Source organism: Heterodontus francisci, chromosome 25 (genome assembly GCF_036365525.1).
Source record: "Heterodontus francisci isolate sHetFra1 chromosome 25, sHetFra1.hap1, whole genome shotgun sequence".
Classification (NCBI taxonomy): Eukaryota; Metazoa; Chordata; class Chondrichthyes; order Heterodontiformes; family Heterodontidae; genus Heterodontus; species Heterodontus francisci.
Genome location: NC_090395.1, coordinates 54,646,615 through 54,674,341, shown reverse-complemented (window position 1 = coordinate 54,674,341; position 27,727 = coordinate 54,646,615). Strand labels below are relative to the sequence as shown.

The window sequence follows — 27,727 nt, the reverse complement described above, 5'->3', positions numbered from 1 at the left end:
TAATTGGGCACAGAAGACAGTATGGCTGATTTATGCCACTTCTGTTTTCAGTTATTAATTTTAATGCCTATAAAACCAAGGGGACCATGAATCAAATATGCTAACCTCCATGTCTGATTGTCCAACCTGCTTTCCCTTTGAGTGAGGGCCTGCAATAGGTTTACAGTGGATAATTCAATGAAACACCAGCACAAAGCTTTGCTACATTAAAAAGAAGCAAATGGATCTGGGTCCCAGTAACAGAGTGATAGAGTGCATATCAGAAGAGATGGTATGGCCGCAGTATATATCAGACTGGCCCCATCTGCAGCAATAAACATTTTTGATCACCTAATTTTAAATGACCTGTGTAAAGGAACAGAACCAAGCTACAAAGGTAATATTATTGAAGTGGATGTTTTTGGAGAGAAGGGATTGAGGGAAATGCTGAGAGGAGGTTTGATGTATGGAAAAGGCATTAGTGTTTCAATTAGAATCTATTATTATACTTTGTTATTTTCAGGATAGTTTTCACCATTTTTGATTTTTTCAAATGCTGTTAATTTTTAAAATCTATTTTCCTCTTTGAGTCTCAATGCCCTTCTGAGAAGATAGAAAGAAAGATTTAGAAAGAAAGCCTCTTCTGACATCACTCTATAAACCTCAGAACTCTGCAAAAGTGACCGATGACTTGACTTTTAACTATTTCACTTGCCTGTAATAAAATGCTTCTACTTTAATCTGCAGCTTTTGACCCAGGAGAGGTTAAGAATTAAACATATGAGTTATTCTGATCTCGCATCCCGAAATTCTGTGGCGTAAATCATATCATTGTCACAATGTATAACTTCTACCTCATTTTTTCAAAATAGATTATTGATATAAAGATTTGCTTTAATTGAAAATTAGCCTCAAGTCTACCCTAAAAAAGACCCTCAATAGCTAGTGTGCATCATCACTGTTTATTAATTGTATGCACCTTAAAAGCTTTCTTGTGTTAAAGACGGCTGTTGTTCTGCAGATGTTAGCACTGCTGGCTCTAATTTTAAAGTGCTTGGCCAGCCTCTGCCAAAACCACTCCTTTCTTGCCTGTTCCGTGCAGCATTTATGCAAATTGATGCAGACTGATTGGCAGGAGAATTCACCACTCCCACTGTTAGTTTTAGAACTATTTCAGCAATGAACTTTAATGAATTGAATTGGTATGGACCTTGCTGCTATACAGAGGGACTACACTGGTGTATGCATGTAGACTTATAACATGGAGTGCAAAATTCTAATCAAAGAAAAGGACAGGAGAAGTATGTTTTCTTATGTACAGTGTACCATGCTGTGCTGGTGTGTTATTTTCTCCTTCCTCTTACCAGCAAACGAAGCCTGGAAGCAAAGTAAACCACGCCTGAAGTTCTCGTACAAAGGTAAAAAATTTATGTGTATCATATATTTCAGGATCTTTTTACATCTCGCTAAATTACTTCAAGATCACTGTCAACCGCTGTAGTCCTCACAGTAAAAAAGAGTATTAACTCCTGCAAGTCAGGCGGACAGTGTGCATCTGAGATGTAACATTGGGAAGTGATTATTGTCTTTGACAGGATACAAGATGCCGATGATTATAGCTTCACCTAAAATCATTTTGATTAGCCATTTAAGATTTGATCAGATACTCTATAAAGCTCAAAGGGTCCGTAAGGTTCTGGGTAAATTATCTTCACAGTAATTTAATGATGTCAAATGGTGATTGACTGATCAAGTTGTTTTCAGTCTAGAAGCCTCAACAATCCAATAAAAATCACCAAATTAGAGATCACTGTTGCAATAAGAACGTAAGTGCGATTGGATATTAGATCATTGTTTGGGCAGGTGATTTGACCCAGTCTGACACCCTGGAATGAATACTGCAAGTTCTACATTTACCATGTGGAGCCCAAGATGTACAATTTTGCACAGCTCTAGAAGAAGTGGAAATGCTGGTTTTCTGGCCAATGGTTCCATACCATAATGATAGATTAGAGTGTGGCCAGCCGGGTAAGTGAGGAGGAGGACAAGCAGTAAATGAGCGGAGATAAAGAGTGAGCCCACCAACAGTGTTAGGACAGAGAAAGAAGAAAGGAGTGCAAGGCAAGGGTGAGAAGCATAAAGGAGTCAGAGAGACCCTGACCCAGCCTGCGAGGCAACCCAACCCCATCAAATTAGGCAATCACTTGTCCTAAATATGCAAAAGACCTGGTTATATTCATTGCAAACATTCATGCTAAATTTTAACTGTTTTCCCACACCCCTTCTTCTGCTGCTGCTGAACATAACTTTATTTTAAATCATGTTTCTTTACTTTTATTTGTAAAATGGCCATATAAAATCCTAAAACAGCTTAACAATTTGGTGGCAGCAGTGAGTAATAAGGTGTGCATGCATTTTTTTAAATCATGGAAGCAACATTTCAGCTCTTAGCTTCACCCCAGTATAAAACCCCTGTTCACATGCATGTCTTAGCATGTTTTGCTTCATTACACAAAGGACAGCTCACAATTTAACCTTCACTTTTAATTGGAAACAAGTTGTAACTTCATCTATCTTTCAACCTGGGTGGATCAGTGAATCAGAATTTTAGGTCCCATCTCAGAAATGATGACCACTTGATTAATAATTTATGAAATGTATCACAAAACCTGTTGGGCTCATTTCTATGCTTTATCTTCAGGCAGTGGTGCAACACAAACTGTCCTCAATCACTAGTGTGAATGCAATTTTCAAGCGGCTCTGCATCAAAGGGAAACAGCCACAGAGACTGTCTTGAATGCAAATGCTTATTCCATTTTTAAACTAATGGGATAAGAATGGTCATGTAAGTGGCAATGCTGTCGGGATGAAGATAGAAGCCACTTTTTAAAAAATGCTCCTTTTATAATCAACTGCTTTCTTGCTTGCCGTCCAAGCCCAGATCCTATTAGCATTCCTTTTATTTTTTTTACCACTAATGATGATTGGAAAATAGCACTGTTGGGCATTCTTAGCACTGAGTGCCACAGTTTAGCCCAGCGACCTCCACCTCAGTAACAGATGTCACCACAATAATTATGCGGGAAGCATTTGCTGTTGCTATTGCTGTCACAGCCCTCTGACTATACCTGAGTGTGGCACAAGTGTACTTTGTCCTTTCATAAATACTTTGTGCATCAGCTTGTAACATTACACTTCCAAATCCTAACCACAAAAAAAAAACCTTTGATGCTCAATTTCATGCATGTAGCTTTACCTTGAAGGCTGGAGTTGCTGTTATAAATTGCAGTTAATTGCAAGGCATAACAGAACTTTTTTCCTCTATCCACTGTCCAGAGCTATGCAACCTCTGTATCTGCCAGATACTAGACATTTGGCATCTGGTATAGGTCTGGAGAGAGGAACAACTTTGAGGTATGTGCGTGAATTTTAAAAGTAATGTTGTTACTGACAGGTCAGGGGGCACTGTGACCTTTCAAGGAAAGAGAGAATCAGGCACAACTAAAGAAGCCAGATTATTTCAGGGTTTACACTGTTAGCTGATATATATGCAATCTAATTTTTTTTTTAAAACACAGGGTTGAAGATATTCATTTCATTATTTATTAAGTTACAGAATGTAGTCATGCAATTCTGTTACATTGGGTTTAAGTGATCTATTTGCTCAAGGAGTGCTGCACGTTTGCAGCTGTTTCCAAAATATAGACAAGCCTGCTGTCGATACACATCTGTTAACACACAGCTTTCTATCATTGCTGGATATGGTAGACAGTAGAATGAATCCAATTCACAAACCACGGAATTTTTTTCCCCACTTGTAACATTCCTTAAATAAATTGGGGGTAAAAAAAATCCCTCTGATCTTGCGATTTTATTTACAAACACAATGAGAGTTAATGTTGTTGAAGAGCTGCCAACCATTCATTCATATATCTTACATGACATGGAATTTCTTTCTTTAGTTGAAGAAGGATTATGTTAATTGAAGAAAAGCCATATGCGATCTTCAAATGACATTACTGCCATGTGTTCACAGATGGGGAAGTCGGTCATAATTTGCCTTTTGTCTTTTTCTCATCAAACATCACTGCTATTTTTGAACACATCCAGGAAATATCCAATTACCAAAACGATCCTATGAACCTTCCAAGACTTCAGAATCTAGGCTGTATTGTTTAATCATGTATTCATTACAAAGAATCTTTCACTGCCGGACACAACAGTTTGTTATTCCATAGTTATGCATTCTGGTCAAGAGCAAAAGTGCAAAACAGGAATATTCCCAACCAGTAGTCTTATTCTGATTAATTTTGTGCACGGCTTGTCAACCAATGATTGTAGAAAGTGTGGGCAGTAATTCATGAAGAATAGCTATGTTCTCTATCTCTACCAATTGTTATAAAATATCTCCTGCACATATTTTATTGTGGTTGTGGAAAATGTCATTGCCTGGCGTGTGAGATTTGCTGAAGATGCTACAGCTCCCATGAAGAACAGTCCTTAGGGATGCGCACATCTGTTCCTCGTGGTATTCTTTTCGGTAAATGCTCTGAACAGAGACATATGGAAGACAGCAAGATTCTTGAGTCAAAAGGGGATTTTTATCCTACATATTGTGTTGTCAGGAACTGATGAAAATACATAAATAAAAAAGGAAAATGCAGGAAAACTCTCAGCAGCTCAGGCAGCATCTGCGGAGAGAGAAACAAAGCTAACATTTTAGGTCGATGACCTTTCATTAGAACTGAAAGATGTTAGAGATGAACTGTTTTTAAGCAAGTACAGAGCCAGGAAATAAGATGGGAATGGTGAGGTGCAGGATGGGGAGTTGGGAGGAAAGAACAAAGGGAAAGATCTGTGACAGGGTGGAGGACTGGACTGATTAAATAAGAAAAGGGATGATGGTTCAAGCCAAAAGAGTGTGGTAATGGGACGTAAAGCAACAAAAGATGGGCCTGGAGGAGGCACAAATGATTACAATAGAATAAAAGAGGGAGACAGAAGCATGGAAAATCTGGCAAGTAGGAAAAGGCTGATGTGGCCCGGGAATATGACAGAGAAAGGTGGTAGACTCCAAGTGCAGACTGTCCAATACCTGATGGGGAATCCACCCCAAGCACCATCCTACACCTCCTCCACTCCCAGTGCTCTGGTGCAGCCATCCTGCATTACGACTGCTCCCATTTTTTCGGACAGCAGTGAATGGTAATGGGTAATGGCCAAAGGGATAATCAGTAATCTTGGCTTGCACTATTATCCCTTTTGTCATTTAATCACAGGACTTCCACCCTATCACAGACCTTTCCCTTTTGTTCTTTTGTCCTCTGCCCTCTTTTGTCCTGACTCTGGAAAAATTGTTCACCTCTAACATCTTCCATTTCTGATGAAAGGTTATCAACCTGAAATGTTAGGTCTGTTTGTTTCTCTCTCCACAAATGCTACCTGAGTTGCTGAACATTTTCTAGCATTTTCTAGACTTTTTTTTCAGATTTGCAGCAGTACTTTGCTTTTGATGAAAACATGTTTTTTTTTATTTATTTAGAGATACAGCACTGAAACAGGCCCTTCGGCCCACCGGGCGGGTTAGCACCGCAGCCTCACAGCTCCAGCGACCCGGGTTCAATTCTGGGTACTGCCTGCGTGGAGTTTGCAAGTTCTCCCTGTGTCTGCGTGGGTTTCCTCCGGGTGCTCCGGTTTCCTCCCACATGCCAAAGACTTGCAGGTTGATAGGTAAATTGGCCATTATAAATTACCCCTAGTATAGGTAGGTGGTAGGGAAATATAGGGACAGGTGGGGATGTGGTAGGAATATGGAATTAGTGTAGGATTAGTATAAATGGGTGGCTGATGGTCGGCACAGACTCGGTGGGCCGAAGGGCCTGTTTCAGTGCTGTATCTCTAAACTAAACTAAACATGTTTGATCGTTGGTTTGGTCAGAATTCATTGACGTGTATTTTCATATCTTTGCATGTGATCTTCAATGATAAAACCAGCCCTGGGACTGTGGCTAAGTTTTCCAAACATTGTTGATGCCAATGTAACACTTTTCCCCAACCCCTCACCAAAACCTGTCTTCTGTACTGCTAACCAGAAATTGAACTAATGGTTTAACTATCTGAAGGGTTTTTGTTCTACATGTTGTGGTTTACAGAGCAAAAACTGTAAAGTGGTAATGCCCACATCATATACCAGAGTAATGATTTATTATGTTGGCCCCAAAATGAGTATTTACTTTTAGTGACCCATCCTCTGTTTATACAATGGCTTTTGAGTTTTAAAAAGAAATGTACTCTGATGTGTTAGCCAGTCGAAGGTAAGAAGACAGCAGGGCACTATAACTGGCCTCAACCTTTGTAGATTAAGGAAGAGAAAATCACTTTGGGTTCCTACTCCTGGTCACAAATATTGCTGAAGTCTATACGCTGGTCCCAGAACATGGCAGCCATCCCGCACGTGACCCGCACAACCGCACCACCACGATTACGCAGCGGGTGGCCAATTAGCATACTGACGGCGACTGCCCCTCCCCCCCAATCACGTGGCGGGGGCAGCATCAGCAATGCCATGAACGGCATCACCTGATATGGGGGACTGTGCTGGTGCCATCTTTAAAGGTTGCCAGCCCTGCAAACAAATTGCAGAGTTGCCCCCTTCCCCCCCCCAACCATAAAATAATGCAGAGTTGACCCCCCATGCATCCACACAATGCAGAGTTGCACCCTTTCCCCATGTCCCCCAATCCAAAAAAATAATGCAGAGGGACCAGTTCCACGCCTCGGTGGCACCAGCTTCTCGTGGACAGTGTAGTGAAGGCGCGTGAGTGTCGCACATCGAGCTCAAGATTGGGAATGGATGGGAAGATCGCAGCAAATTACATTGAAAGGCATGCAAAGAGGTACTTACCACATTTAAACTAGGGTCCCATCACAGAGCGTTGGAGGTGCTGCCACGGAGCATCCCCACACCGGGAAGATTGGGTGCGGCAATCCCGGCGTCGGGGTCTGTGGCAGCCGCTTCTGCTCCCATTCCGATTCTCCAGCCCCCCACCCCACCACCAAACCCAAAGTCAGGACGAGCACAAGATCCGGCCCTGTGTGTGTGCACATGTGAAAATGAGATCACATTGGGTGACAAATGTCAGAGAGCAACCAGTGCTGATGGAACTATACCCTAGTAAGAGGTCACTGCATTCAGGGGAGTTAAAGAGGAGGAAGGGGAAGGGTGGAAGCAAAAGAAATATTCCCAGACACTTATTTAATATTTCACTGATTTTGGGTGGAGTTTTTGGTGCAGAAATAGTAAGAGATGTAGACTGGCACACACAATATATTTGAAATAGCCTTGTCAACAAAAATAGAAAAACTAAATTCTTATTTTATTTTTAAAAAGGCAAGTAAGGTTAATATTTGTTCTAGATGTCTAGAAATGTCATTCGATAATCAACAGCTGGGAGATGTGCAACAATAGCATGAAATGACTTGACTTTCTTCGCCCTCTTCCTCGAGGGATCATGAAAGCACTCGATGCCTCAAACTGGTATACTATATCCAAAATCAGGAATTCCCTGTATTGGGATTTATGGACGCAGCCTGGTACCTTGCCAGTCTTGGAACACTCGTGTGCTGCCCATCACACCAGCCTATTTTATGAGCAGATCTAACAGAAAAGGTTACTTCAGCTGTAATCCATGATGATTAAAGTCATCTGAATGTCCATTACGCATTTGATTCAGAATAACATTCTAAAAGTGGGATCATTGAATATTATAAACCATAATAAGAACAAAATGCCGATATATGAGCTTCACTTCATATATGATACCTTGGAAAAGCATGATAGGCTTTGAGCTCATTATTTTTGGAACTGGAACAAGAATGTTAATGCAGCCTTCTGAATGTCCATTTACTTTGGCTTACAGCCTCTAGGGCATTCAACTCCTTTTTGAGATCCAATTTGTGTGATCCAATGCAAACACTGGAAACACAATTTGAGTAAGTAGAGTCATGGATTTAGCTACTTTTGGCTGAACTTAAGACTTCTACACTTGTTTTATAAAACAGATAACTTGGTGTTATTGCTGTTCCAAAAAGTGTTAGGATATTGATTCAGGCTGTTTCAGATAACCATTACTTCACAGAAGAGCAACTCCTGATTTTAGCCCGGCACAAGTGAACAGAGGCTTAGACATTTCTTCTAGGAAGTAAGAAGGTTGAGTCACCCACAATGATCTCGTGTTCTGGGGGCTGGATACAGACCATCCAGATCATGCTGTTCCTTACATATTTATGTGGGGAGTGAATAACTAAACAGAGGAGGAATTAGGACCTGTATAAGGCAACTGCAAAATTTGGCTGTGCAGCTCTGATTTATCCTTTCAATCTCAGGAGCAGTACTCTAGAGGCCAGCGGGCACTGCAAGGACTGGAGTGCTTTGTGGACACCAGAAATAATTTTATTATTTAGTCTTATAAGTTTCCCTTGTGTTCTGGCCAATATTTATCCCTTAACCAACATCACTAAAGCAAATTATCTGGTCATTATCACATTGCTGTGTGTGGGGCCTTGCTGGGCACATGTGTTTCCTACAGTATGCCAGTGACTACACTTCAAAAATGGCTGCAAAGCACTTTGGGACATCCTGAAGTTGTGAAAGGTGCTATATAAATGCAAGTCTGACTTTAAAAGAAAAAGAAAAATGATCTGAGAATTTTGACTGGGCAGCTCATTTTTGTTGCATATGTCAGGCAGCTGATTGTCCTTTTGCAGTTTAACCTTGTCTGATGATGTCATTCACTGTATAAGGCTGAAGGCAAGTCTAAAAAGTATCTTCTATACAGGGCACTGATTAGCAGTTTAGGGATCTGCAGAGCAGAAAAACAATAGAATACTGATCAACTGTTTAAGGGTATAGGAAGTAGGAGAACAGCTTACACAGTGCACTGATCAGCTGTGTGGGAGTCCAGGAAATGGAGAAGTGAGAGAGCCCTGTTTATAGTCTGCTAACTGTGGAGGTGCTGGCACAAAAGGCAGCAGTTAGTGGACTCTAGTAAACACTGGAGTAGCACCATTTTATATGCTCTGTTTACTAAAATTTTAAAAACAAGAGTGACATAGAGACAAAGTGAAAAAGAGTGACAGAGGCACAGAAAGCATATAGCGGAAAGGGATGTACATCTGCTGACTTTATAAAAAAACAAAATTGAGGTAATATTGCATCCTGATCTCATTCATATCAATGAAGTCCTCCTTTTCCAAATAAATTTGGAAGTTCTACCTCACGCTGTATTGGTCCATGGAGGGAAAATAAATCAAAAGATACTACAGTGAAATACACCAGAAAGGTTGCACATTTTTACATTTAAATGGGTACATTTGCAAGGAACATGTGCTGTGAATATCCCATCTTTGGTCCACCACCATGGGTAGTAATATATTGGTTTTGCCAGACAAAAAATCTCTGCACTGGCCTTCGTGCGAATGAAAAAAAAGACATTTGTTTTTAAAACATTACTTTGTAAGAACATATTGCTGCATGAATTGAACATATTTTTTAAAAGTAAAAAAAACCAGTATCCAATCTGAATTTAATCAGCTGCAGATTGCACAGTTATAGTAAGATCTTTAATACACATCACCCTGCCAAGAGACTGTGCTCTTGCATCAAGATGTTCAGCCATTGCAGGTCAAAATTATTTGTTGGCAAATCTTTGTAACACTACTTATTCAGTAATTTATTTAACAATTCAGTCTGGGAAAAGAAACTCTTAATCAAAATATAGATTTGGTACAAATGCCCCCATCTCAGGGTTCAAGATTATTGTTCAGTATGAAGTTCATTATACTCCGCATTTATGTGGATGTGAAATAATTTTGATACAAGCAGTGGAATTCAAATGTAAAGTCACTTGAAGTGCACTTGGGCAAGTTTGTAGATCAGTTTCAGGAGGTAGTCTAATTACAGTCCAGTGTAATGTCGAGTTTAAAGAACTTCACTGAACCAAAAACCTTTAATATTTCATATGTAATCTTTTCAATGTTGTGGAGATGACAGTCCTGGCAACTCCCTGGTAATTAAAATGTAATTGGCATTGCGATGCTGGTGAGTGGAGCTTTGCACATGCAGGTTTGGATCCGTGCCCAGTACTTTTTCTTTTCTCTGGCCAGAAAGCAACAAAGCAGGCAGCAGTATATCTTGTGTCTGCCTGCCCTGAGGTGCCCATACAAGGTCTAGTTCCTGTACTATAACAATAATTTAAGTAAAATAAATTACTGAGACAGTGAACTAATCTTGCTTAGAATACTGGGATCATTTTCTGCTTTGATCAGCACTTTGTATCAGCCATGGTTCAGTGGTAGCACTCTCACTTCTGTGTTAGCAGGTTATGGGTATAATTTCCACTCCAGAGACATGAACACACAATTTAAGCTGGCACTTTAATGCAGTACTGAGGGAGTGCTGCACTACTGGTAATGCCATCTTTTGGATGAGAAGTTAAACCGAGACCTTGTCTACCCTCTCAGATGGATGTAAAGAAAACCTACGGCACTTTCTGAAGAAGAGCGGGGAGTTATCCCGGTGTCCTAACCAACATTATCCCTCCATTGATACCACCAAATGCAGATTATCTGGTCCTTTATTTCACTGCTGTGTGTGAGAACCTGCTGTGCCCAAATTGGCTGCCATGTGACCTAAATTACAACAGTGATTACTTTTCAAAAATTACATTTCATTGGCTGTGAAGCACCGTGGGACATGCTGAGGTCATGAAAGACACTAATTCTTTCTTTGTCTTTAAGTATACTGTCTGTATTAGGGTGTTTATACAACAGGAATAAACATAAAGTGGCTTATTATGTTTGGAGTTCAGTCGTGGATCAGATGTGTGTGTCCCAATGATGCAAGTGTCACAATAGAGTGCATATGATTGTGCCATATATAAATAGATGCAAACAACACCTGAGACTTGATTCTTGATACTAGATACATAAATCTTTTCAAGTTACATATTAAAAAATCCCAGAGTCAAAGATGAGACTTCTTTACTATAAATCTCTTAAGCTGCACCACCAGAAATTTTCTTAATATTGCATATAATTGGAGCATGGTCCCAGTTGGAGCATATCGAAGAATTGAGTAAGCCATCATAGGTTCTAAACCGGTGCAGTGCCTGATATATGTGTGTGTGTGCACTGCTATAGGAGATCACAATTACAAGCAGCACAATTGAAAAGTTTAATTTCTCCCTATCAGAAGACTTTTTTCCACAAAGGGAACTTTCTTCATGGACCTGTTTGTACTTATTTGTTATTTTAGGTCAGTCTGAATTGACCCATATGAAGAAATAATCCACTGTCTTCTGTAAAGAACTGCACCCATCAGTTTTCTTTCTGAGGTGAAGTGTGTGACAGGTTGCAAAGGCACAGTGAGTTGCAGCAACTATTTGAAAGTCTAGACATCTTGAATTTTGGAGATTAGTGATATATGTTTAACGTGTAGAGCTCCTGTAACTTCAACACTGACTGATTCCTTCAACCTCTAATTTAATATTGATTTCACTTAGTTTCCTTCCTGCAATCTTTTAATTTTTACCCAGGTGTTGCCTTTTAAAATGAACCTGGCAGCACTGCCTGCTACAAACAGGAGATTTCTTTATTGTTGGGACAAGCCTGTGTCAATCATTGATCCCCTGGGTCAATAAAAGTCTGCAGCACCTGTGTACAATTTATTAAATCACTTTGAGACTTGCAACTGAAATTGGTGAATAGATTTGGAGTAAGAACACTATGCACATATTGCCAGTGTTCGTTTGAATTTGAAGCTCTTAAATATCAAATTAATTCTGTGAAACAGATTAAAACTTCCTATGATTTATCTTTCCATACTCTTTTAAATTTGATTTGTATTAAAAAAAAAAGTGCATTTCTTATCTAGAAGGATGTAGTCGTTTTTGATTTATAGTTCACTGATTTTCTGTGAAATTAAGTATCCATTTGAAAAATAAACTCTCGCTTCCCCCCGCTTCCCTTACATCCACACAAGTACAGATGTTTCAGCTCACAGACATCTTATCATAATCCCTCGAATCAAGTGGTGTTACCATCATAGTATGAGGGCACCAATGACGTAATCTTTTAAAATGTACAGGAATCATCTTAATTGTAAACCAATGTGAAGACCAGCACTTTTTATTCTAACTTTTGTCCTCAACTTACAAGGCAAAATGTTGGCCATGTTGTGTCTGGTTAGTACTAACCTGCTGCTCCAAATATATTCACAACAGTAAATAGATGGTTGAGAATATCTTTACACGTCACATACAGGGTAAGAGTCTAAAAGGAGAGTTACACCAGGTTTCCTGACTTGCGTCATGTTTAAATATTTGTTCTAGCATGTCATTATTAAGTCTGCATTTGATGGGAGATTGGCTAAACAGTTGAGAGCATGTGTTTATTGAATGTTGAGAAAATTAAAAACAGCATCAGCCTGGGTCAGGGTTTAGGTATTGCTCCTGGTGTGAAACATCCTTTGTATCAATTGCAGATGTTTAATTGGTAATGGACATATTTCAGAAAATGCATAATTTATAATGCAATAATTTATTGCGTCCCCTTTTTTTTCCTCTTCTCTCCTAATGATGGTGAATCATCCTGAGATTCTATGAGCACCGGCAATCCTTGAATACCTCAGTCACGTGACAGAATCTCACACGAAGATCAAAGTTCTTCAAACATGATGAGGGCATCACAGCCAGTCTCAATCATGTTCTTGCCTGACATCCATTTTCTTATGTGCTTTCCCATAGGGGCCAAAGGACAAAGATCAGAAACCAGAACTATATCTTGTTTTCTTTCCCCCTGTAGCCTAGAGGCACTCCAATTGTCACCCTGGCTGAGATTACATAACTCAACACAAACCAGAAAGCACACTTGGGACCTTCCAGATTTGTATGATTCACTTTCTCACTTGTGTTGGCAAAATGTTCATTTTTAAAAAGCATTTCACTCAAAATCTCTCTGTTGCTGTATTCTCTCTTCCCAAATCCCTAGACTTTTTAAAAATAACTTTTTTTCATTCATGATTCAATTTTTTTCATTATTCTTGTTGCTGCATCCACCACTTGGCTTTCTCCTCCATCCAGCTAGATGGAACTGCCCAGACCATGGACTTGTCCATTGATGCTACTCAGAAAATAGATGTACATATCTCCTTTCAAATATCAGTGAATGTATTGCTGCACAATTCTCCAACTGATGGTCTAACTAGATCTATGATTCTATGATACAGATATGGGTGATAATTTCCCAAAAACTGTTGACAGGATCAAGTCCCTTAGAATTGGAAGACTTATTATTTAATTGATATTGCCTTTCAGTTATATTAAGAGAAAAAGAAAATGAGGGATGGAGTACAGCCACTGAAAGTGGGATTCGGTGAGAGCGTGACAATTGATGCTGCACAGGCACCAAAACTGCTAACTAAATTCTTTGCTTCAATTTTTACCAAGGACGAGGCAGTTAACTTATATTATCTAGAAAGGGAGCTAGAGGGTGTTGCAGAAGTAAGTTGTGACACTAGTCACATTATTACCCGCACGGTTGTCGAACGGCTGTTTAGTTTAGTTTAGTTTAGAGATACAGCACTGAAACAGGCCCTTTGGCCCACCGAGTCTGTGCCGACCATCAACCACCCATTTATACTAATCCTACACTAATCCCATATTCCTACCACATCCCAACCTGTCCCTATATTTCCCTACCACCTACCTATACTAGGGGTAATTTATAATGGCCAATTTACCTACCAACCTGCAAGTCTTTTGGCTTGTGGGAGGAAACCGGAACACCCGGAGGAAACCCACGCAGACACAGGGAGAACTTGCAAACTCCACACAGGCAGTACCCAGAATTGAACCCGGGTCGCTGGAGCTGTGAGGCTGCGGTGCTAACCACTGCGCCACTGTGGCGCTGTGAAGGTGAATAAATCTCAAAAGCCGGATAGAATGTATCCCAAGGTTAAGGAAATAAGAGAGGAAGTTGGTACACAAGAGCAACTCGGTAGCAGAACATAGCCTCCATTCAAAATCTCCCAAGCCATTTACAGCTAAGATCAAGAACTCCATGACATGGATGAATGGGAATATTAGCCGAAGTCAAAGCAGGAACACAAAACTATCATCCAGTTTTATCTACCAATGGTAAAATAACAAGAAGGTTATTCTAACCCTGTCTGCAAATGGCACAAATAATGTGGATAGGGGGCTTAAGATGGTGAGGGGAAGACTGCAATGCATTCCTTCCCCCGCCATCTTAACTCACCTCAGAACAAGCACAGGACAGCAGGACCTTGCAAGAGTTAGCAAAGTGCCCAGAAGATACTAAGTTAAATATTTAAATGTAACTTTTCAGAAGATTCCTTGTGGGCCAGGAAGAGCAGGAGTACATCCCCGGACCTCTGCAAGGAGTCCTTGTGCCAGCCCAGCTCTAGCTTTGCCTCACTCTCCCAGTGGTTATGGCCTCTCCGAAATTCCCCCTCCCACCCTCTCCCCACCCAAAACTAACCATGCTAGGGTCCATTTCCTTCCTCCTGCCTGCCCTGACGTCACTCCCACTAGTTTTGAGCAGGAGACAGTGCTGCAGCATTCAAATGAGGCCCTTAAATTAAAATAGCCCTAGACTCATGCTGAGCTCTCTCTGTAGGAGTTCCACTCCTGTCCTGCACTCCGTACACCCAAATGTCCCCAAAGTTAAAATTTGGGCTTCTCCTAGAACATATGGATTTGTTCCTCAGATTCAAACTAATTTGTCTCTGCTACTGAAACAGAATTAACATAGTAATGTTTGGGAAGAACGACCAGCAAACTTCAGAGTAAGAAGGTTGTGGGTTCATGTTCCAATCCAGAGACTAACAGTTCAGTGCAGTACTGAGAAAACACTGCACTGTTGGAGGTGCCTTCTTTCAAATGAGACGTTAAACTGAGGCCACATCTGCCCCTCAAGTGAATATAAAGATTCCCATGGCACTATTTGAAAAAACCCATGGCGGGTTTCTCAATGTCCAGGCCTACATTTTCCCCTCGACTAATACCTAAAACAAACTGTCTGGTTATTATCTTATCGCTGTTTGTGGGAGCTTGCTATTAATATTGGTTGCTGTATTTCCTACATTACAACAGTGAATACACTTCAAAAGTACTTCATTGACTTTAAGGTGCCTTGGGATGTCCTGAGGTCATCAAAGGCACCTTATAAATGCAAGTTTTTCTTTTTTCTTGCCTTCCATCAGTTTCCTTTCTGAGATTCTGGAACTCATAGCCCAGTGGCAATCACTCAGTAATTTTTTTAAACCAAATCACAGCTTCCTGTTCCATAATACAAGCTAATTTCCCTGATAAATAATTTCAAAAATTATTCAGCATGTCACTGGGAGCATGGAACTGGCATTACCCAAATGCCGCCATCTGTTCCGTTCTGTATGACTGGCCCATGCTTATTTAGAGTCCTCTGCCCATTGTGACATTGTGTGATAAACCATGTCCACTGATTTTTTTCTTGCAGCCAACACTTTTGTACTTTTTGCTCTCTACGATGCTCTCCCAATCTGAATCTGTGCTGCTGCCATCCTCATTAGCTGGGAGTCATTCAGACGGCCTGCCTTCACACTACACAACTATTACTGTTGTATTATTTGATCATCACCTAAGAGGACATACCAGTATAACATTAGTAGCTGATTTAAATATAACGGGATCAGATCCCAGAAGTGTACAGCAGCAACTCATCTTTTCCCAGAGAATAGTCAACCTCTAGAATGGGCTGTCGACTCGTGCGGCGGACGTCGATTATCTGAATTCCTTCAAGCAACAGCTGGACCTTCTTCTTGCTGGGGCGGAGACCACCTCTTACGAGAAGTCTGTAGTGCAGAGAATTATCAGAGCCAGAGCAATCTCTAGGACTAGTTTCTGGAATGTTGGAGATGAATTTCCCAGATTTGCCCCCCCACAATTTGGCCTGGGTTTTTATCTGGCTTTTCTTCGTCTCACCTCTTGGGTGGCGTGGAGAGCAGACCAGAGGGTCTTTCCCTGTCTGTTATTGTTTGTATGTTTGTAAGTTACGATTACAAGATTGCTGGTAATTATACTCATCTGAGATTTTGAAAAGATGTTAATTTTGCAGTCTCCTCCATCAGTTTCACTGTTTCTTCAGTCAGCATGGGACACGTAAAGTTATAGGTTGCAGAGTTGGGAAAAGGTTTCCGTGACGCCTATCCACATGATGGAAGTTCAGTCGAGAGGGCATTACAGATTTCTACAGGGTACTAGCTTAAAAATCTTACCGTAAGTACTCAGTAGTTAACCTAATCTGATTGCAAGGCTAAGCTCGCATGATAATACATTCACCTATTCACACAGAAGTGGTTGTGTTTTGTTGTATCAACATGGTGTTTGACATGTCAAGTTAATAATCTATACTCACTTTAATTTTGAAATGTTATAATTTTTCTTGTTACAAAATCTGACTATCTTTGGACAATGTCTGCTGTGGATAAAATGGAGGGAGGAGGAAGGGAGACCATTCATTTGAACATTTGAGAAGCAACAGCGTATAATGACCTGTTGGCAGAAGGGTTTGGTTAGTGTAATCAGCGGTTAGGGTGACACAGTCTGGTGGGATCATTTCATTACTATGATTCACAATTACTGTAACAATGAAGCTTGCTTGATCATAAAGTTGGTGGAGTCATTTAGTCTGTATAATCACTGGCTCATGGAATCATTCAACAATAGTTGTTTTCAAGAGAACCATTTTTCTATATATTACGTGTGTTTAATGTAAATGCTTGCCCAAAGGCTATTGGTTTCTGCAATGGGCTTTTGGAAAAGATATATCAAATGTACGTGTTTTGTCTGTGAAGTGTTGCACTCTGTAGTGGAATGGGCTGCTAAATAATAGTTTAACTGAATTTGTGATCATACTTTACATATACCCTGCAGAAAATGTAAAGTAATTATACATATAAATGTATGTGGGACAGGAGTTGGTTACTTTGGAAAGTGGAATAATTTGACTAATGTCACCAGAGCACAATTTCCAGTTTAATCATGCCAAATGACATTCTCTATGATACATTTGCTTTGTAAACCAGATATGACTGTTAGAAAGGACACCAGATCATCATGCTTCAACATCATGTATTGCCGCAGTTGTGGATCACTGATTGTTGGATCCCAGTTTAACTTTGATAAGCTACATAATATTTTTCAGGAAGCTCTTTGGACATTTCTACAGCTGTGGCCAGATGTGTGTCACATAAAGTTCAATTTCCCAGGCAGCTATCAGCAAGGCACATATTTAACATTAAAACCACACAGCCTCCACTGGTTTAAAGAACAGGCCATAATTTGCTGTAGCAGGACATCGAATGGTATTTGCCATTAATTAGACTTTCCCTTGCACATTCAAGTTTCTAAATTTTTTGTGTGGCAAGTTGCTGAAAGTGTGAGCTAATAACGGTGCATTGAGGTAAACAGGGCATCTGGGACCTGAACAAACAGGATAAGCGATTGTGTATCTGCTTGACCAATCAGATTGAAGGATTGAGAAATTTGACAATTGAGATAGAGTGGAAGTTGTAGAACAGATGGAGTGGAAATTAGAGTGGGTAAATTCATTGTCAAATCCTATACAGAAAGAGAAATAAAGAGAGGGAAAGGAAGGTTGGATTAAGGGAGAGAGAGTAAGGAGAAGAAAAGGTTTTAAAAAAAGTTTTAAACTTGACATTCTTAAAATCCCCAACAAGAATCAAAACCTGATGAACTGAGACAGATTATGTCCTATTTTTATCTATTCTTCACATCCTTTAAGTACCTTCTTAAGTAACCCTGAGTAGATATAAAGCTGAGGCACCATTCTGAGCATTATTTTTAAAGATACAGTCAGTAATGAGATGTTGGACATATTTATTTTTCATAATATGTTTCAATAGAAGATGAGAGAACAATTGCACTCACTACATTGTGTAGATTTACTAAGGTTACCATTTAAATTACTACTGGTGAGTTTTAAAGTTACCCTAGTTTGCTTCCTATCTTTTAGAAATGATTATTATTGCAGTTATATAAATTTGTGTTGCTTTGTGAAGAAATGTGGTCCTTGAAAGAATACTTTCCATGACTGTTGAGTACAGGAGTAGCAAAATCTTAAGTCAAATTTATAGAACCTTGGCTGGGCTGCACCTGGAGTACTCTGTGCAGTTTTGGTCCCCTTACCTCCATAAGGATATTATTGCCATAGAGGGAGTGCAATGAAGGTTCACCGGATTTGTTCCTGGGATGGCGGGACTGTCCTATGAAGAGATATTGGGGAAACTGGGCCTGTATTCTCTAGAGTTTCGAAGAATGAGAGGTGACTCATTGAAACCTACAAAATATTTAAAGGGATAGACAGGATAGATGCAGGTAAGATGTTTCCCCTGGCTGGAGAGTCTAGAACCAGGGGACACAATTTCAAAATAAGGGGGAAGCCACTTAAGACCGAGATGAGGAGAAATTTCTTTACTCAGAGGGTTGTGAATCTTTGAAATTCTCTATCCCAGAGGACTGTGGAAGTTCAGTCATTGGCTATGTTTAAAGCAGTAATTTACAGATTTCTAAATACCAATGACATAAAGGAATATGGAGATAGTGTGGGGGGGGGGGAAAGGCATTGAAGTGGATGATCAGCCATGATCGTATTGAATGTTGGAGCAGGCTCGATGGGCTGAATGGCCTGCTCCTGCTCCTATGTTTCCATGCTCCTATGTAAGGAGTATATTATTCTACACAATTATTTTTGTCATGAAAATATGCACCAACACCCGCAAGTTTTTTGGCTGAGATATTGGACAGTTGTACAGCATATTTATCGCTGACAATAGTTCTGCCTCCATAAATGACCATTGAAAAGCTCCCCTGATGACTTAGTGGCACATGTACCATCTGATGTTTTGCTAAGTCATACAGTTCAGAAAGCTTCTTTGAACCTTGCTGTGTGTTGAGTTAGCTAGCTTTTTATGAAGCTATCGTTGGTGTGTTCTTGTGTCTAGCTCTGCCTTTAGATCTCCAACTGTAGCTGATCAGCAAACACATTGCGCAGAATCATTTTGTGATTTTCTTTTTGCATGTATAATTTTACACAAGGAGAAATTGCTACTCCTTCGAATTCTGGTCCATTTGAATATGTTGCAGGCTTTTTCTTTAATACAACCCACTTAAAAAATTTCCAACAAACTTTCAGTGAATGTTATTCATACAAAATTTTGGCAGCAGCCTTAACCTTAATGACATTGTTCAATGCCTATGAAAATGTTTTTTCCACATTCGTAGTGAGGATTAACATTTTCAGTTTATACTGTTTTCTCTGGCAGATATTTTGATGAACGACAGTTGTAATCCATTCCACGGATCAGCAGAAAGTTCCAGTTTCCAGTCATTACTAATAGATGAAGAAAGAGGAAAACTTCTGGTTGGAGCTAAAGATCAGATTTACGTTTTGAATCTGGAAAACTTGAACACGGAACCTAAAAAGGTATATAGCATCAACATAGGTACCACATGTAGATATGATGCATCAAAACCTGCAAATTGCATATAAATCTGATTTCAAAATAGATAGCTGCAGGAGTCCAATACAAAGAAACTCAGAGGAGCTGATTTTCACTTGTTTTACCTGGCATTAACACGATGGTAACAACCTCAAAATGAGGTCAGTAGCCTTATTGCTCCATGATCACGAACATAAATCAATGAATTTCACTGCTGAATGTGCAATGTCCTTCCTGTAGGTCGTTGACCCACGACATAATCGGTTGAACAGCTTATTGTGAAAAGTAGCGCTGACATTCAGGATGAATGTTTCCACTGATCTTTCCTCGACTATAATTGAGTTGACTGGATACATTCTGTGTGATATCTCATGGTGTAAAGAGGCCGGAGTTGAATCTTCAGATTCAGATGAAGCTTACAAATTCTCCAGCCTCTCTCCTTTTGTGAAATATACCCTAGATTAAATTATGTTACTCACTCGGGGAGGCAATGCTGCCATGGTAAGGTCACTGGACTAATAATCCAAAGGCCTAGGCTAATGCTTTGGGGACATAGGTTTGAATCCCACCACGGAGATGGTGAAATTTGAATTCAATTAATAAATCTGGAATTAAAAGCTAGTCTAATGAAACCATTGTCAATTAATGTAAAAACCCATCTGGTTCACTAATGCCCTTTAGGGAAGGAAATCTGCTCCCTTACCTGGTCTGGCCTACATGTGACTCCAAACCCACAGCAATGTGGTTGACTCTTAACTGCCCCCTGAAATGGCTTAGTGAGCCATTCAGTATCGAACTGCTACAAAATATAAGAAAAAGAATGAAACGGGATGGACCACCCAGCATCCAGCCAGGCACTGGAAACGACAATGGTAAACCACAGCCCTCTCGACCCTGCAAAGTCTTCCTTGCTAATATCTGGAGGCTTGTGCCAAAATTGGGAGAGCTGTCCCACAGACTAGTCAAGCAGCAGCCTGCCATAGTCATACTCATGGAATCATACCTTACAGACAATGTCCCTGACACCACCATCACCATCCCTGCCCCAGAGATGGCAGCACAGTGGTATACAGTTGGGAGGGGGTTTCCCTGGGACTTCTCAACGTTGACTCCGGACCCCATGAATTCTCATGGTAGCAGGCCAAGGAAGCCTCCTGCTGATTACCACCTACTGCCTCCCCCCTCTGGGGCTGATGAATCAGTGCTTCTCCATGTTGAAAGCCAATTGGAAGAAGCACTGAGGGTATCAACGGCACAAAATGTACTCTGGGTGGGGGACTTCAATGTACATCAACAAGAGTGGCTTGGTAGCACCACTACTGACCAAGTTGGCCGAGGACATAGCTGCAAAACTGGGTCTGTGGCAGGTTGTGAGGAACCAACAAGAGGGAAAAACCTACTTGATCTCGTCCTCACCAATCTACCTGTCGCAGATGCATCTGTCCATGACAGTATTGGTAGGAGTGACCACCGCACAGTCCTTGTGGAGACAAAATCCCGTCTTCACATTGAGGATACCCACCATCATGTTGTGTGGCATGACCACTATGCTGAATGGGATAGATTTCAAACAGATCAGCAACTCAAAACTGGGCATCCATGAGGTGCTGTGGGCCATCAGCAGCAGCAGAACTGCATTCAACCACAATATCTCATGGCCCGGCATATCCCCCACTCTACCATTATCGCCTGGTGGGGGATATGCCGGGCCATGAGGTATTGTGGTGCAGGAGAGTGCAGGAGGGCATGCCAGGAGCAGCATCAGGCATACCTAAAAACAAGGTGTTAGCCTGCTGAAGCTACAACACAGGATGACTTGCATGCCAAACAGCGGAAGCAGCATGCAATAGACAGAGCTAAGCAACCCCATAACCAACAGATTAGATCTAAGCTAAGCAGTCCTGCCACATCCAATCATTAATGGTGGTGGACAATTGAACGACTAACTGGAGGAGGTGGCTCCACAAATATCCCCATCCTCAGCACTGAGGGAGCCCCGCACATCAGTGCAAAAGACAAGGCTGAAGCATTGCATCCATCTTCAGCCAGAAGTGCTGAGTGGATGATCCATCTTGGCCTCCTCCTGAGGTCCCCAGCATAGAAACATAGAAAATAGGAGCAGGAGTAGGCCATTCAGCCCTTTGAGCCTGCTCTGCCATTCATTATGATCATGGCTGATCATCCAACTCAATAGCCTGTTCCCGCTTTCGCCGCACATCCTTTGATCCCTTTAGACCCAAGAGCTATATCTAACTCCTTCTTGAAAACATACAATGTTTTGGCCTCAACTGCTTTCTGTGTTAGCGAATTCCACAGGCTCACCACTCTCTGGGTGAAGAAATTTCTCCTCATCTCAGTCCTGAAAGGTTTACCCTGTATTCTTAGACTATGACCCCTGGTTCTGGACTCCCCCGCCATCGGGAACATCCTTCCTGCATCTACCCTGTCAAGTCCTGTTAGAATTTTATAGGTTTCTATGAGATCCCCCCTCACTCTTCTGAACTCCAGCGAATATAATCCTAACCTCCTCAAGCTCTCCTCATACGTCAGTCCCACCATCCCAGGAATCAGTCTGGTAAACCTTCGCTGCACTTCCTCTATAGCAAGAACATCCTTCCTCAGATAAGGAGACTAAAACTGCACACAATATTCCAGATATGGCCTCACCAAGGCCCTGTATAAGTGCAACAAGACATCCCTGCTTCTGTACTCAAATCCTCTCGCTATGAAGGCCAACATACCATTTGCCTTTTTTACCGCCTGTTGCAGCTGCATGCTTATTTTCAGCGACTGGTGTACGAGAACGCCCAGGTCTCGCTGCATATTCCCCCTCGCAGTTTATAGCCATTCAGATAATAATCTGCCTTCCTGTTTTTGCTACCAAAGTGGATAACCTCACATTTATCCACATTATACTGCATTTGCCATGCATTAGCCCACTCACTCAACTTGTCCAAATCACCCTGAAGCCTCTCTGCATCCTCCTCACAACTCACCCTCCCACCCAGTTTTGTGTTATCTGCAAATTTGGAGATATTACATTTAGTTCCATCATCTAAATCATTAATGTATATTGTGAATAGCTGGGGTCCTAGCACCAATTCCTGCGGTACCTCACTAGTCACTGCCTGCCATTTGGAAAAAGACCCATTTATCCCTACTTTTTGTTTCCTGTCCGCCAACCAATTTTCTATCCATTGCAATACACTACACCCAATCCCATGCACTTTAATTTTACATGCTAATCTCTTATGTGGGACTTTGTGGAAAGCCTTCTGAAAGTCCAAATAAACCACTTCCACTGGCTCCCCCTCATCAACTCTACTAGCTACATCCTCGAAGAATTCTAGTATATTTGTCAAGCATGATTTCCCTTTCATTAATCCATGCTGACTCTGCCTGATTCTACCAGTGTTCTCTAAGTACTCTGCTATAAAATCTTTGATAAAGGACTCTAGAATTTTCCCCACTACCGACGTCACGCTAACTGGTCTATAATTCCATGCTTTCTCTCTACCTCCCTTTTTAAATAGTGGGGTTACATTAGCTACCCTCCAATCTGTAGGAACTGTTCCAGAGTCTATAGAATCTTGGAAGATGACCACCATCCACTATTTATAGGGCCACTTCCTTAAGTAATCTGGGATGCATACCATCAGGCCCTGGGGATTTATCAGCCTTCAAACCCATCAATTTCCCCAACACCATTTCTCTACGAATAATGATTTCCTTCAGTTCCTCTCTTTCACAACGCCCTGTGTTCCCCAACATTTCTGGTATGATATTAGTGTCCTCCTTTGTGAAGACAGAACCAACGTATGCATTTAGTTGGTCAGCCATTTCTTTGTTCCCCATAATAAATTCCCCTGTTTCTGACTGCAAGGGATTTACATTTGTCTTCACCAATCTTTTTCTCTTCACATACCTATAGAAACTTTTACAGTCAGTTTTTATGTTCCCCGCAATCTTGCTCTTGTACTCTATTTTCCCATTCTTAATCAATCCCTTGGTCCTCCTTTGCTGAATTCTAAACTGCTCCCAATCCTCAGGTCTGTTGCTTTTCCTGGCAAATTTATATGCCTCTTCCTTGGATCTAATGCTATCTCTAATTTCCCTTGCAAGCCATGGTTTGGCTACCTTTCCCACTTTTACTTTTGCGCCAAACAGGGATAAACAATTGTTGCAGTTCATCCATGCGCTCTTTAAATTTTTGCCATTGCCTATCCACCGTTATCCCTTTAAGTAACATTTCCCAATCCGTCATGGCCAACTCGCGCCTCATATCTTCATAGTTTCCTTTACTAAGATTCAGGACCCGAGTCTCAGAATCAACTATGTCACTCTCCATCTTGATGAAGAATTCTATCATATTATGGTCGCTTGGCCCCAAGGGGTCTCGCACCACTAGATTGTCAATTATTCCTCTCTCATTACACAATACCCAGTCTAGGATAGCCTGTTCTCGAGTTGGTTCCTCAACGTATTGGTCCAGAAAACCATCCCGTATACACTCCAAGAATTCCTCCTCTACGGTCTTGTGACTAATTTGATTTGCCCAATCTATATGCAGATTAAAATCACCCATAATTGCAAATGTTCCTTTATCGCATGCATCTCTAATTTCCTGTTTAATGCCATTCCCAATATCACCACTACAGTTTGGGGGTCTATATACAACTCCCACTAATGTTTTTTGCTCCTCAGTGTTTCTCAGCTCTACCCATACAGATTCCACATCGTCAGAGCTAATATCTTTCCTCACTATTGCGTTAATTTCCTCTTTAACCAGCATTGCAACTCCACTGCCTTTTGCTTTTTGTCGTCCTTCCTAAATACTGAATATCCCTGGATGTTCATTTCCCATCCCTGGTCACCTTGCAGCCATGTCTCCATAACCCGGACTATATCATACCCATTTACATCTATTTGCGCAATTAATGCATCCACTTTATTGCAAATGCTCTGTGCATTAAGGCACAAATCCTTAAGGCTTGTCTTTTTAACATTACTGGTTCCTTTCCCACTATTTTTCACTGTGGCCCTGTTTGATTCTGGCCCTTGATTTCTCTGCCTATCACTTTTCTTATTCCCCTTACTGTCTTTTGTTCTTGTCTTTGATCCCCCCTCCTCTGACTCCTTGCAAAGGTTCCCATCCCCCTGCCATTTTAGTTTAAACCCTTCCCAACCGCTCGAGCAAATACTCCCCCTAGGACATCAGTTCTGGTCCTGCCCAGGTGTAACCCATCCAGTTTGTACTGGTCCCACCTCCCCCAGAACCGGTCCCAATGTCCCAGGAATCTAAAACCCTCCCCCTCACACCATCTCTTCAGCCACATATTCATACGATATAGCCTGCTATTTCTACTCTGACTAGCACATGGCACTGGTAGTAATCCTGAGATCACTACCTTTGAGGTCCTACTTTTCAACTTACTTCCTAGCTCCCTATATTCTGCTTATAGGACCTCATCCTTTTTTTCACCTATGGCATTTGTACCAATGCAAACCACAACCACTAACTGTTCACCCTCACCCTTCAGAATGTCCTGTAACCGCTCTGAGACATCCTTGACCCGAGCATCAGGGAGGCAACATACCATCCTGGAGTCTCTTTTGTGGCCACAGAAACGCCTATCTATTCCCCTTACAATTTAATCCCCTATAACTATGGCATTCCATTACTTTTTACTCCTCCCCTGTGCAGCAGAGCCAACCGTCGTGCACCGAATTGAGCTATTGCTGCTTTCCCCTGAGAGGCCATTCCCCCCAACAGTATCCAAAGCAGTATACCTGTTTTGCAGGGGAATAGCCACAGGAGATTCCTGAACTGCCTGCCTAGATGCCAGTCTTTAGCCAATCCGATTCACTCCAGGTGATATCAAGAAACGGCTGAAGGCACCAGATGCTACAAAGGCTATGGGACCTGACAACAATCCGGCAATAGTACTGAAGACTTGTGCTCCAGAACTAGCTGCATCCCTACGGCTACAAAACTGTCATCTACCCAGCAATGTGGAAAATTGCCCAAGTATGTTCTGTACACAAAAAGCAGGACAAATCCAACCCAGCCAATTACCGCCCGATCAATCTACTCTCGATGGTCAGCAAAGTGATGGAAGGGGTCGTCGACAGTGCTATCAAACGGTACTTGCTCAGCAACAACCTGCTCATTGACGTTCAGTTTGGGTTCTGCCAGGGCCACTCAGATGTTGACCTCATTACAGCCTTGGTCCAAACATGGACAAAAGAGCTGAACTCCAGAGGTGAGGTGAGAGTGACTGTCCTTGACGTCAAGGCAGCATTTGACTGAGAATGGCATCGAGGAGCCCGAGCAAATTGGAGTCAGTGGGAATCAGGGGGGAAACTCTCTGCTGATTGGAGTTATACCTGGCACAAAGGAAGATGCTTGTGCTTGTGGAGGTCAAGCATCTCAGCTCCATGACATAACTGCAGGAGTTCTTTAGGGTAGTATCCCTGGTCCAACCATCCTCAGCTGCTTCATCAATGACCTTCTCTCCAATCATAAGGTCAGAAGTGGGGATGTTCGCTGCTGATTGCACAGTGTTCAGCACCATTCACGACTCCTCAGATACTGAAGCAGCCCGTGACCAGATGCAGCAAGACCTGGATAACATCCAGGGAGAATATCACAGCTGTTCTGCGGGACGACACCTCGGAGGGGTCATGCAGCGAGGCAATATGGGTGGAGCTCAGGAATAGGAAGGGTGTAGTCACGATGTTGGGGGTTTACTACAGGCCTCCCAACAGCCAGCGGGAGGTAGAGGAGCAGTTATGTAGACAGATTTTGGAAAGATATAAAGGTAACAGGGTTGTCGTGGTGGGTGATATTGACTGGGACTCACTTAGTGCTAGGGGCTTGGATGGGGCAGAATTTGTAAGGAGCATCCATGAGGGCTTCTTGAAACAATTTGTAGATAGTCCAACTAGGGATGGGGCCGCACTGGACCTGGTATTGGGGAATGAGCACGGCCAGGTGGTCGAAGTTTCAGTAGGGCAGCATTTTGGGAACGGTGACCATAATTCCATAAGTTTTAAGGTACTTGTGGATAAGGATAAGAGTAGTCCTCTGGTGAAGGTGCTAAATTGGGGGAAGGCTAATTATAACAATATTAGGCAGGAACTGAAGAATTTAGATTGGGGGTGGCTGTTTGAAGGTAAATTAACATCTGACATGTGGGAGTCTTTCAAACGTCAGTTGATTAGAATCCAGGACCAGCATGTTCCTATGAGGAAGAAGGATAAGTTTGGCAAGTTTCGGGAACCTTGGATAACACAGGATATTGTGAGCCTTGTCAAAAAGAAAAAGGAAGCATTCGTAAGGGCTGGAAGTCTAGGAACAGACGAAGCCCTTGAGGAATATAAAGGCAGTAGGAAAGAACTGAAGCAAGGAGTCAGGAGGGCTAAATGGGGTCATGAAAAATCATTGGCAAACAAGGAAAATCCCAAGGCTTTTTATACGTATATAAAGAGCAAGAGGGTAACCAGGGAAAGGGTTGGCCTACTCAAGGACAGAGGAGGGAATCTATGGATTCAGAGGAAATAGGCGAGGTACTAAATGAGTACTTTGCATCAGTATTCACCAAGGAGAAGGACTTGTGGATGATGAGCCTAGGGAAGGGAGTGTAGATAGTCTCAGTCATCTCATTATCAAAAAGGAGGAGGTGTTGGGTGTCTTGCAAAGCATTAAGGTAGATAAGTCTCCAGGGCCTGATGGAATCTACCCCAGAATACTGAGGGAGGCAAGGGAAGAAATTGCTGGGGCCTTGACAGAAATCTTTGCATCCTCATTGGCTACAGGTGAGGTCCCAGGGGACTGGAGAATAACCAATGTTGTCCCTTTGTTTAAGAAGGATAGCAAGGATAATCCAGGAAATTATAGGCCGGTGAGCCTTACGTCAGTGGTAGGGAAATTATTAGAGAGGATTCTTCAGGACAGGATTTACTTCCATTTGGAAACAAACAAACTTATTAGCGAGAGGCACCATGGTTTTGTGAAGGGGAGGTCGTGTCTCACTAACTTGATTGAGTTTTTTGAGGAAGTGACGAAGATGATTGATGAAGGAAGGGCAGTGGATGTTGTCTATATGGACTTCAGTAAAGCCTTTGACAAGGTCCCTCATGGCAGACTGGTACAAAAGGTGAAGTCAC

At 41.6% G+C, this 27,727-nt stretch overlaps 1 protein-coding gene across 1 annotated transcript in view; it reads left to right on the top strand.

Annotated features, from left to right (window-relative positions):
- The first annotated feature begins 1,151 nt into the window (after positions 1–1,151).
- LOC137383877 (semaphorin-3D-like) overlaps positions 1,152–27,727 on the top strand; it is a 106,769-nt gene continuing 80,193 nt past the window's right edge. Inside the window, exons 1-2 of the mRNA XM_068057228.1 lie at positions 1,152–1,397; positions 19,382–19,542. Coding sequence (XP_067913329.1) covers positions 1,241–1,397; positions 19,382–19,542 — 318 coding nt within the window. The 5' untranslated portion in view covers positions 1,152–1,240. The remainder of the gene's footprint in view (positions 1,398–19,381; positions 19,543–27,727) is intronic.